The sequence below is a fragment of the Bubalus kerabau genome, chromosome 4, assembly GCF_029407905.1.
Source record: "Bubalus kerabau isolate K-KA32 ecotype Philippines breed swamp buffalo chromosome 4, PCC_UOA_SB_1v2, whole genome shotgun sequence".
NCBI lineage: Eukaryota > Metazoa > Chordata > Mammalia > Artiodactyla > Bovidae > Bubalus > Bubalus kerabau.
The window spans coordinates 8,254,996-8,265,567 of record NC_073627.1 but is presented as its reverse complement, the minus strand read 5'-3'; the positions used below and the strand labels follow the sequence as shown (position 1 = coordinate 8,265,567).

At 63.4% G+C, this 10,572-nt stretch overlaps 1 protein-coding gene across 4 annotated transcripts in view; it reads right to left on the bottom strand.

Annotated features, from left to right (window-relative positions):
• Positions 1-36: 36 nt before the first annotated feature.
• TMEM94 (transmembrane protein 94) overlaps positions 37-10,572 on the bottom strand; it is a 36,089-nt gene continuing 25,553 nt past the window's right edge. For 3 of the 4 annotated variants that reach the window (XM_055575133.1, XM_055575131.1, XM_055575134.1), the window contains 25 exons: positions 10,346-10,448; positions 10,034-10,120; positions 9,713-9,829; positions 9,280-9,336; positions 8,926-9,030; positions 8,664-8,828; positions 8,279-8,494; positions 7,471-7,786; positions 6,744-6,917; positions 6,281-6,383; positions 5,951-6,168; positions 4,849-5,030; positions 4,621-4,759; positions 4,259-4,374; positions 4,049-4,148; positions 3,597-3,705; positions 3,240-3,429; positions 2,934-3,011; positions 2,599-2,684; positions 2,089-2,170; positions 1,723-1,871; positions 1,546-1,640; positions 1,349-1,442; positions 1,017-1,187; positions 37-846 (listed from right to left, as the gene is read on the bottom strand). In XM_055575133.1, the coding sequence (XP_055431108.1) occupies positions 774-846; positions 1,017-1,187; positions 1,349-1,442; positions 1,546-1,640; positions 1,723-1,871; positions 2,089-2,170; positions 2,599-2,684; positions 2,934-3,011; positions 3,240-3,429; positions 3,597-3,705; positions 4,049-4,148; positions 4,259-4,374; positions 4,621-4,759; positions 4,849-5,030; positions 5,951-6,168; positions 6,281-6,383; positions 6,744-6,917; positions 7,471-7,786; positions 8,279-8,494; positions 8,664-8,828; positions 8,926-9,030; positions 9,280-9,336; positions 9,713-9,829; positions 10,034-10,120; positions 10,346-10,448 (3,325 nt within the window). In that variant the 3' untranslated portion in view covers positions 37-773. The remainder of the gene's footprint in view (positions 847-1,016; positions 1,188-1,348; positions 1,443-1,545; positions 1,641-1,722; positions 1,872-2,088; positions 2,171-2,598; positions 2,685-2,933; positions 3,012-3,239; positions 3,430-3,596; positions 3,706-4,048; positions 4,149-4,258; positions 4,375-4,620; positions 4,760-4,848; positions 5,031-5,950; positions 6,169-6,280; positions 6,384-6,743; positions 6,918-7,470; positions 7,787-8,278; positions 8,495-8,663; positions 8,829-8,925; positions 9,031-9,279; positions 9,337-9,712; positions 9,830-10,033; positions 10,121-10,345; positions 10,449-10,572) is intronic. The other variant, XM_055575132.1, reaches the window with a different exon arrangement.

Here is a 10,572-nt window from a genome sequence, read left to right as displayed (position 1 = left end):
GGCCCTTTCGTGGCTGCCTCAGGGACCAGCCACAGGTTTTGCTTCAGGAGTTTATAAGTTTTAATACAAACCAGTCTGTATTCATTCCCAAAAGGCTCATTTCCAGTAAAAAATATACACCAGTAAAAACATTCTCACAGGGTAACTAGGGCTGAGGCTGGAAGGAGGTCCCGGGCCATGCCCCCAGGACTGGCTCCATGGCCTGCCCAAGGGTGGCCCAGGAGGAGGTTCTCGGACCAGGCGGGGGCTCGGCTCCATCTTCGGGCCCCAGCATGAGGCCCCCCACAGAGGAGGAGCGGGCTTTGCCCCAGGAAGACAGGACGACGGGAGCCCGGGGAGGGCGCCCTGCCGCCCCGGCCTCCAGTGGCGCCCTGGAGGACTGCGGGCACATCCCAGGACTGCCCTCCCACCAGAGGCCCCACAGTCCACGGCTCTGCCCAAAGGTCAGGGGTCCCTGGAGGGGGCAGCCCACAGGTGGAGGGGGCCGAGGGCCCCTCTGCTAAGCACACGAGGTCATACATTCAAGAGCCCGGGGGTCTCCCCCTGGCGAGGAAGAGCCAGACGGTCCTGGACTGAGGCTGCAGCTCCGTGTCTCCGCAGGAAGCCATGGGGCGGGGACCACAGCTGGGTCTGACACCGGGAGCTGGGGCTCCAGGGCCATGCGGCGCAAGAGCAAACCCTGAAACATTCATGATATCAACTCCCCAGACGCAGAAATGGGTGTGGCTTCAGCCCCAGAGACCACGGCATCTATGGCCACCATGGCCAGAGGCTCAGAAAGGAGAGTTCATGCCCAGCTTAGTTTCAAACTGCAGCTTCTGTCGCTTCTGGTAGCGGACACGGACTCTGGTGGGGTGGAGATTGAAGACCAGGTTAGCGCAGACGCCGAGGCCAGGGATGGACAGGATACAGAGGATGGGGTGCGGGCAGCAGGAAGGCTGTGGGGGGGTGAGGCAGGAGATGACCAGGGAACACGCCCGAGCCCAGAGGGGACACACGCCCGGTCGGTGGCTCACCGGATCTCGTGCAGCTTCACAACCTCATTGGTGACCACCACAAGGACCAGGGACAGGCAGCCCAGGAGCCACGTCAGCAGAGGCACATCCTCCAGGCCGAAGTGGACGTGGCTATCCTTGTGTGTCCACAGCTGCAGGTCCACTGCCGTCTGGGCCACCTGCCCCAGCAGCCTGCAGGAGGCGGCAGCCCCACATCAGCTGGGGCCCCCTGCTTCCTTCCCTGCCCTTCTTGGCAGGAGGCGCGCCTGGAGGGTGCTGTTCAGCCCCTGGCCCAAAGCCCACCTCGCATCACAGCCCCTCCCTGGCTCCCACCCTCCACCCCAGAGACTCACACCACGGGCACAGTCATGGCCCACCACAGGTTCGTCAGGGGGCTCTTCCTCCACAGGGGCTTGGTGCGGTGCACATGGGTGATGGAGATGAAGACTGGGGAAAACAGGGTCGTGGCGCGTGTCAGACCTCCCATGGCCAGAGGCCCTGTCCCCAGGGAGTCCCCCCAGCCCCCACCCGGCTCCAGGGCACCCCTCACCAGTGTGTAGGACGATCAGGGCAGCGGCAAGCTTCTGAGCCGACAGCAGCCCGTTGGTGAAGTTGTCAAACCAGGCTGGGGCCTTGTCGACGTGGCTGCCAAGGCAATGTGTGGGCTCAGCCTCCTCGGGGCCCCGGGGAGGTGGCCCCAGGGGTGAGGGTTCAGGGCGGGACCCACCTGGGCAGCATGATAGAGGAGCAGTCGGTGAGGTTGCGGGCCCGGGACCTGTCGCAGAAGCTCTGAAGTGTGAAGGCAAAGCAGATGAGGCACGAGCTGATGGTGAGGCTGAACTTCAGCAAGAAGCACAGCAGGAAGTAGTGCTGGGTCTGTGGGAAGCAAAGACCCATCACTCAGGTGCCTGGGTTCACAGGGTCCTCGGGAAGTGGGCAGGCCCGGGGGGGATAAGAGCAAGGAGCTTTCCCCACTCTATACCCGCCGCCCCCTTGGCCTGATGGAATCCCTCCTCGATCCCCCAGGGCTCAGCCCCCTCCACACTCACCTTCCTTGGGAAAAGCCCAGGCCCATGGGCTCCGTGTCGCTTACCTTCTTAGGAATGGACTGAAGGTTCTTCCCCGTTGCCATAGACATGATGGAGCTATGTGGGGGCTTTCCCAGTAGAGAGATGCTAAAAAACAGGGACTCGGTGAAGGATAGGAACTGTGACCCTGTGTCCCCCAATTCTCTTTTTTTTTAAATTACGCTTTTCTTTTTTAAAAATATTTACTTTTATTTATGTACTTGGCTGCACCAGCTGATCTAGTTCCTCAACTGGAATTTGAACCTGGGCCCCCTGCACTGGGAGCATGGAGTCTTAGCCATTGGACCTTCAGGGAAGTCCCCATGTCCTCCAATTCTTCCCTAGGAGAAGCTTTTCAGGAGTCCCAAGAGTGAGGGCAACTCTGCTGGGCAGACAGGCTACAACAAGGAAGGGAGCCCCCTGGAGCTGGGGGGCCCCCACGGTGGGGGTCACTAGCATGGCTTCCTGAACCTGGGCTCCTGGGGACACTCGGGGACATCCTGACCCTGGACATGGGGGGCGGCCCGGCCTCTCACCTGAGCAGAGGGTAGCAAAAACAGGACAGCCACAGGATGTCGGTGGTGCTCAGGATTGGCGGCAGCTGGACGAGGCAAGAGAGGAACTGGGCCAGGAAGAGCCGGGAAGCCCGATTAGGTTCCAGCAAAGAGTCAGATGCCAGGAGGCCTGGGGCTGCCTCGCCCTGTACCCAGAGGGCTGGAGGGGACACGATTCTGCCAGCGGGGGTTCTCAGAGGCTCTGGGGGCCCCTCAGGCTGTGCTGCCTCCTCCCAGCCTCTCAACTGGTCCCAGGGCACAGGAGCCGGCGGTGGCGGGGGGGTGCGGTGCCAATGCCCATGCCAGCCCCACCTCACCTGGATGACCACAAGCGTCAGCTGGCACTGCAGCAGGAAGAGGAAGCACTTGCGGATGCCGTAGGTGGCGTGCCGGGCCTAGGGAGCGGGAAGGGAGGGGGGTGGCCGCGCTCAGACCCTGCGGCTGATACGCTTCGGCCAGATATGGCAGATGTTCACATTAGTGAGCGGCCGGGGCAGACTAAACCTCCTGGGAGAGCTGCACCCGCAGGTGAAGCACCCCCGGGAGCCCAGGCGGGTCCTGCACAGCGACTCCCCACCCTAGCAGGCTCTGACCTCTGCCCCCGGGCATGCGAGAGCCCCCACCTGCTCAATGAGCCGGATGATGCTGATGGTCTCCTCCTGGCGGAAGGTCAGCGAGCAGGGCAGGCTGTTGAGCTGCCCCGAGAGCTGCAGGGGAGAAAGGCCATCCGAGGCCTGGGCCATGCTGGTGCTGGTGGCGTAGCCAAAGGTCTCCCAGGAGCAGCGAGACGGGTACAGGGGGTCCAGGGCGATGCTGCTCAGCATGGGAAGGGGAAAGCGTGTCCATCAGCTGGGGTCTGCCAAGACCCCATCCATCTCCCAGGGGACGGAGCCAGCGCCCCACCCCACCCCTGCTTCCTTCTCTCCCCGCCAGGCCCAGGCCGGTTATGGGGAGTCCTGGCTCTGGGCTGTTGCGCTGACCTGACGTCGCTCTGGAGGAAGAGGCAGCTGTTCCGCAGGTTGGCGGAGCTGCCCAGGCAGCAGGTCACCTCCCCGTACTCCTGCATGATCTTGATCATCTCACACATGGCTGAGGGGGCAGAGTTGGGGGCACAAGGGTCAGGCAGGTGGAGCCCCACGTGGGGCGCTGGGCAGAGACCCACAGGCCAGGGCAGGAGACGACAGAAATCAGGCCCCTCTTTGGAGCCATCCTACCCGCAATGTCATAAACATCCTACGAACACTGTCACTTCTGAGTCCCTAGAATGGGCTACGCTGGGCTCCTGCCCACGAGACTCCCCAGCTCCTCCCAGCCCAGCTTCCTCTGCTCCCTGCATGGGAAACCAACACCCCTCCGGAGCCCGTGGGGTGCCAGGGGCTGGCAGTGCTCCACCCAGGGCCGGGCTGGACAAGCGCCCAGTCACAGCACTCACTCTCGGGGGTACAGTCGGTGAAGAGGGGCACCAGCAGGGGCACGTTGTCGATGTTCTGCAGGTGGGGCCGTACCTGGTGGATGCCCCGGGGCAGCTTGGCCTGCAGGGAGCAGAGATGCGCATGGCCTCAGGGCCCCACCTCCCTCGCTGGCTCCCCTGCCCTGGACCAGCCCCGTTGCCAACCCCAAGGCTCCAGGGGCACAGTAGTACCCGGTTGCAGTCTTCCAGGAAGCTGGGGAGGTCGCTGTCCGTGGGCTGGAAGCTAATGAGGTCCGAGTGACCCTCCTCCTCCATTAGAAGGAGTCCTTCTGCGTCGTCTCGGGACGCTGCAGGGACAAAAGCCTGACCCTCACCATGGGGCCAGCCTTCTGGGGGCCTTTCCTAGCCCTGAAGATGGCGCAAAACTTCCTTCTCAAGCTCTCCTCTCCCCGCACCCCGTAGACTGTTAGCTACTGCAGGGGATCAGAGCCAGGTTCCCAGGAGGGATCCCGGGAGGTTCTTTCTAGCTGTTGCTCCAAGGAAGGGGGACGGCCCACACCCACCTCGTGTCCACACCAAACCTCTGCCCTCACCCTGGTTCAGGTCGTCGTGCAGGGAGCCAGCGTGGCTGGGGCTGGAGGGGGGGATCTCGGAGCCGGGCATGTCACCGTTGGGCGTGAGGGAGATGTGGCAATTCCAGCCCGTCTCCAGGCCCATCTTCTCTGCAAACACCTGCACCAGGCAGACGGTGATGACAAGAGGGGCCCCAGAGGCCGTGGGGAAAGGGGCAGCGGGAGCACAGGGGTCGGTGGCTCCCCAACCTTGCTTTTGAGCTCATCCTCCAATGAGAAGTAGACGAAGCGGATGCAGGCGTTGACCAGCCCGTCGATGAGGCGCACGATGTCCAGGCGGGCCTGGTACTGGGAGGACACCATGCCCATGAAGATCTGGCCGCTCAGGGCCTGCATGCAGTCTTCCTTCTCCAGCACCTCCCCGATCCCTTCTTCAGGAGGCAGCAGGCGCAGAGCCCGGCCAGGACACCCAGGAGCCGGCGGGTTCCAGGAGGCAGCCCGGGGCCACACACGTGGGCGCCACGCCCAGATCAATGAGCACACAGGCCCCAGGGGACCACACACATGTACAACCAAGACAGAAAAGGAGCCGACAGACACGGGGGCGGACGGGGATGGTGGGGGAGAGACAAGGAAAGGTACTCATCAGTCAGGTGACCATCCCTGGTCCAGGGCCAGGAGGCGGGCCCCACCCTCAGCCTTGGCTTCAGTTCACGGGCTCTTGGGTCACAAGACCCCGGAAGGCTGTGTGTCTGACGGAGTGGGGAGGGGTGCATGGAGCTCTGAATCCCTCTGTTGTAGCAGTGTTTGTGACCAGGTCTTTTGTCTGATTCCAATCAGGCTAAGGCTCTATACACACTGCTGCTGCTAAGTCACTTCAGTCGTGTCCGACTCTGTGCGACCCCATAGAGGGCAGCCCACCAGGCTCCCCCGTCCCTGGGATTCTCCAGGCAAGAACACTGGAGTGGGTTGCCATTTCCTTCTCCAATGCATGAAAGTGAAAAGTGAAAGTGAAGTCGCTCAGTCGTGTCCGACTCCTCGTGACCCCATGGACTGCAGCCCACCAGGCTTCTCCGTCCATGGGATTTTCCAGGCCACAGTACTGGAGTGGGCTGCCAAGACTACTGCTTTCCAACCTTCAGAGAAAGCGCTTTTCTATACGTCACCCAACTGCAGCAGTACCACGAGCCGTGAGCAGGGCACAGGTGACACTAAGGAACCTGCCCACATCACCAGACGGAGCCACCACGGTGCTCCAGGTCTAGTGCCTGCTGTCCCCTCTGCTGGGCTCTCATCCAGGCCCCCGCAAGCTCTCCCGGCCCCTGGCCCCTGGGGACGGGGCCCACAGTACCGTCTGAGCTCCAGCTGCCGCGGCGGGCACTCAGCTTGATGGGAATGGTGCTGGGCAGCTCGCATGTGGTGAAGATGCTGTTCTGGCCGGGCGCCTGCACCAGCTCGATGCACTTGCCGTTGAGCTGGGAGGACAGGGCACAGCTCATGGGCTTGTAGGCGAAGGCAGAGCAGTAGCCAGACAGGCAGGCTCGCTGGTAGAAATCCAGCACTTTCTTTCTGCCGGGGAAGCAGGGCGCAAGTGAAACGAGCAGTCCCAGGGTGTCCCGACCTCTGGGTACCCAGCCAGAGCCGATGGTTCTCACCTCTGGCCATGTGCCTCCTCACCTACCTGTCGGAACCCGAAAGAGGGTAGATGTCAGCTCCGTCCCAGAAGTCTGTGCAGGCCTCCAGGACCACGTCAGCTGTGCCGTGGGACAGCATCTGCTCTGTGCCTGAGGGCAGTGGAGGACCAAGCCCTGAGTGCCCCAAGCCACTGCCCCTCCCGCCAACCTCCAAGGACATACCGTCACCCCTGAGAAGGATGTTAAAAGGAGCCCCTGGGTGGGGGGCGGGCTGTGGGAATCCCCCAGGCATCATGGCAACAAACCTATCGGCAAGGCCACTGAGTGCGTAACATGGACATGAGGCCGCCAGTCCTCCAGACAGTCCCACAACCCACGGCGTCCACAGTCCCAGCCCCCATCCCCAAAGCCCATCTCTGTCACGTGTGAGGTCTCAGCGAGGAGCTAATGCTCCCTAGAGAGAAGACACCCTAAAAGAGCCCCGCCCCACCACATTCCCAGAAGGCTCACTGGTGGTGGTGTCCTTGATGAAGAGGCTGATCATGTGGCTAAGCGGGGGCCGCCGCTTGGTGACGCAGGAAAGCCTCCCCAGCGAGGTCTCCTTCATGGTCTCAGCGCTGGGGAGACGGTAGAGTGCGAGGTGGTTCCCCTGCTTGAAGAGCTCCTTGGCCCCAGGAGTGAAGCCTGCAGGATGGGTGGATGGATGAATAAAGAAATAACATGCAGATAAAGGGGCTGATCAGAAGCTCAAAGGGATGCTGGTGCTCTTGACCAAGGCCACACCTGGCCCCGGTGTTTGGAGCTGGGGTCTCTGGGGGGGATCCCCACCCCACACACCTCCCTCCCTTCCTGGAGGGGAGAGAACCCCAGTCAGGCCAGGCTGCTTCCCTTCGTCCGTCCACCCCACCGGCAGTTATCTTCCCAGATAAGGGAGCGCCGTCAAGCGATGGTGCCTGGTTAAAGGGGCTGATCAGGGAATTCCCTGGTGGTCCAGTGCTTAGACTCTGGGGTCTCATTGCTGAGGGCACAGGTTCAATCCCTGGAGGGGGAACTAAAATCCCACAGGCCACATGGCACAGCCACAAATAAATAAATGCATGGATGGGTAAATAAACGAATACATAGATGAATAGATAAAGGGGCCGATCAGAAGCGCAAAGGGTTGTCGGTGCTCTTGACCAAGGCCACACCTGGCCCCGGTGGCCCAGCCCCTGGGAAGAGTCGCCAGGCTGCATACCGATGAGGCGGGCGAGCTCGCAGAGGCCCCAGGGCACGCGCACGGGCAGCACGGCGCTGCGGCTCTCCTGCAGGGCGACGTTGCACAGGTGGTCTGAGAACCGGCAGAGCCGCTCAGTGACGCTGGCATCGCACAGGTTCAGCAGCACGTTGAGGCCCAGCGGCTTGAGCGAGGTGAGGTGCAGCTGCCAGTTGGAGTCGTCAAACTGGATGCAGGAGGGGTTCTGCTGGTCCTGGGACAGGCTGAGCATCTCCAGGTGGTAGTCACACACAAAGTCCTCGGCTTCGTAGGGCTCGCCCTCCGGCCCATGCTGGGTCTGGAGGAGAGGAGGAGGGGAAGGCGGGGAGCTTAGACTGAATTTGGAGGGGGTGGTACAGGCAGCTCCCCCGAGAGAAGGCACCCCCCCCAAGCAGGGCGTGCTCTCCCGGCCCTCCCCACACCCCTCTGCACCCATCTGTGCTCAGCCACACTGTCACCAGCTCAGAGGAGGCTGTCGAGACTGGGCAAGAAACGGAGAAGCCTTTCAGCCAGAGGAAGTATCTTTAGAGGGATATCTTTATTGGTTATCTGTCTCTTGAAGGCTGCGATCAGGAGGAAGGGTCTTGCCCCAACCAATTACCACCAAACCCGAAAAAGGGGGAGGGGTCTACTCTGCGGGAGAACCAGGCACGAGGCCTCCGGAGCTGAGAACAGGGGCCGGGATGTCTGAGCCCCGGGCTCCACCCACCCGGGCTGGGCGGTACCTCTGCAGAAGAGGCCAGGGTGCCCCCACGACGGATGAGGTGGCCGCTCCCCAGGACCCCCTCACCTTGCTGGGGTCGTCGTCTTCGCCGCCCTCAGTGTCCCTGCTGAAGCTCACGCTGGAGCCAGACAGGTGTTTGCTGCGGCCGTGTGCCCTGTGGTGAGGGTGGGGCTCGGGCGCCTTGGGACCGTCGCCTGGCCAGTTGCCGCCGCGCTCCTGCTCATTGGAAAGGTGCAGCGGGGCATTCAGGGAGCCAGCCAGGAGGGCGTCGCGTTCGTGGGGCTGAGGAGAACAAGGAGCACAGGCTTCGGACCCCGCTCCTGACGTCGCCTCGGGCCAGGAGGCCGGGCCGTTACGGCCCCCTGGGGCCCGTCTCCTGAGGCCTGAGCCCTCCTCCTCCTCCCGTCTCGCCTCGCCCCGCGGGAGGCCGCCAGCCTGGCCCAGGCCGCACCTCCTCCTCCACCTCGGGATGGCAGAAGGAGCGGGTGGACAGGTCGTCTGTGAGGTCCTCGTGGCTGCTGTGCGGGGGCTCCACCTTCCCGCTGAAGAACAGCACGGTCTCCGGGCTAGGGTTGGGCCACGACAGGATCCCCTGTTTGTCCACACAGCACAGGACCTGCAGGGGGAGATGGGGGTGCGGCATTCCCCAGGCTGCTGGGGTACTCCGGAGAGCCGCCTGCCGAGGCAGGGTCCTCCCACGGGGCCGCCCTCACCGTGACGGAGCCCAGGCTGTGCAGCAGGCTGGAGCTGTGGCTCAGTGTGGGCGACGTCCCCTGGATCACCCGCAGGAAGTGGCCCCAAATGCAGCGCAGCATCTCCTGGGGGCAGAGACAAGGTGCTCGGCCACATTTCCCTGGAGATGGCCTTGGGGACCGACAGAGGAAATGGTCTGGGGGAAGCGTGTGCCCCCCCCAGCAGTGACATGTTACCCACATGGGACGGGGGGCCAGAGGGGCTCTGAGAGGGAGGCTCAAGGCCATAATGCAGGGGCACCCGGGGGCTCCAGAAGGGGCCTTGGAGAGCTCGGGCTGGGGGTACAGGGCCAGCATCCATCCGGGTGAGGGTACCTGAGAGGACACGGCTTCCGTATAGCTGCTGAGAGTGTCCTCTGAGAACTTGGCCAGCTGCACAGAGAAGAGGGCGTGAGACTTGGGGAGGAAACTGCCACCATCCTGCAGGCCTTGGAGCCGGCAGGTGGGGGCCTCGCACCTCTCTGTGAAGGACACCGGGCAGCCCGGGAACCCCTGTCTGCTGAGAGCAAGGGTGGATGGACACCTGGCCGTCCCCGGGGCCTAGTCTGGAGACCCTGCTGGCTAGAGAGGCAGAGCCCTCAGAGAGCTGCCCAGAGCCGGCCATGTGCTGGGCTGCAGGGCAGGAGGTGGGGCGGCTGCACTTCTGCCCTCTTTGCTGGGGGCACAGCCCACTCTGTCTTTCTGTTCCTATCTTTGGCTCTTTCTGCACTGTCCCACACCCCCTCCTCGAGGCCCGGGAACTACTGACCAGGGAGCTGGGGGAGGCCTTGCTCATCTGGGCCAGGACGCGGGCTTCTCCACAGGCGGTTGCCAGGACCCAGAGGACCGGGAAGAGCAGGGGGAGGATGGGCAGAACGCCATTCACCTGGGAAAGAGCGAGCCCCGCTGAGGCACCTGGGGCCCTCCCCAGAGCAACAAGGACCGCTGGGGACAGCAGGCAGGAAGGGGGGAAGGAAAGCAGGCACTCCAAAGCGGAAGTTTGGGAGACCCCTGGGCTGGGGGTGGGAGGGGCAGTCAGGGCACCACGAGGGGACCCAGTCTCCGGGGAAAGAGGAGAGGGCAGTCTTACCTGCAGCTGGAGGAGAGTGTATTGCCAGGTGGTGACGCCCGGGGCGTTGAGCATGAAGCGCAGGGCGTTGGTGATGAGGAAGCTGGCCTGTGGGGGACAGGAGAGACACTGCCTTAACGCCACCCCCCCCCAGGGGGGACTCAGGCTCTAAGGCGCCCCACCTTCTGACCACTCACACTCCCCCACCCCCGGCGCTGGCCGGCTCACACCTGGACCCTCCCGTCTTTGCTCACAGGCTTGCCTGAGTTTGGCTCCCAGGGTCCTCGAGCCCCCGGCCCCCCGCTGCCCCCGCCACGGCCCCACCGCACACACCAGGACCACGGGCACCGCATAGCGCAGCATCACCGACTGCACTGTGAACCTCTCGTTGTCCAGAGCGGTCACCGGGCGGGACAGGGCCATGTCCAGGCACCACCTGTAGAAAGAGATGGTCCTACACTCGGGCGAGCCTTGGGTCCTGCAGTTCCCTGCTCCTCTCCCAGGCCCTGGCCCTGGGAGAATGGCCTGCTGGCCACTGTGGCCCATGGCCACCTCTGAAG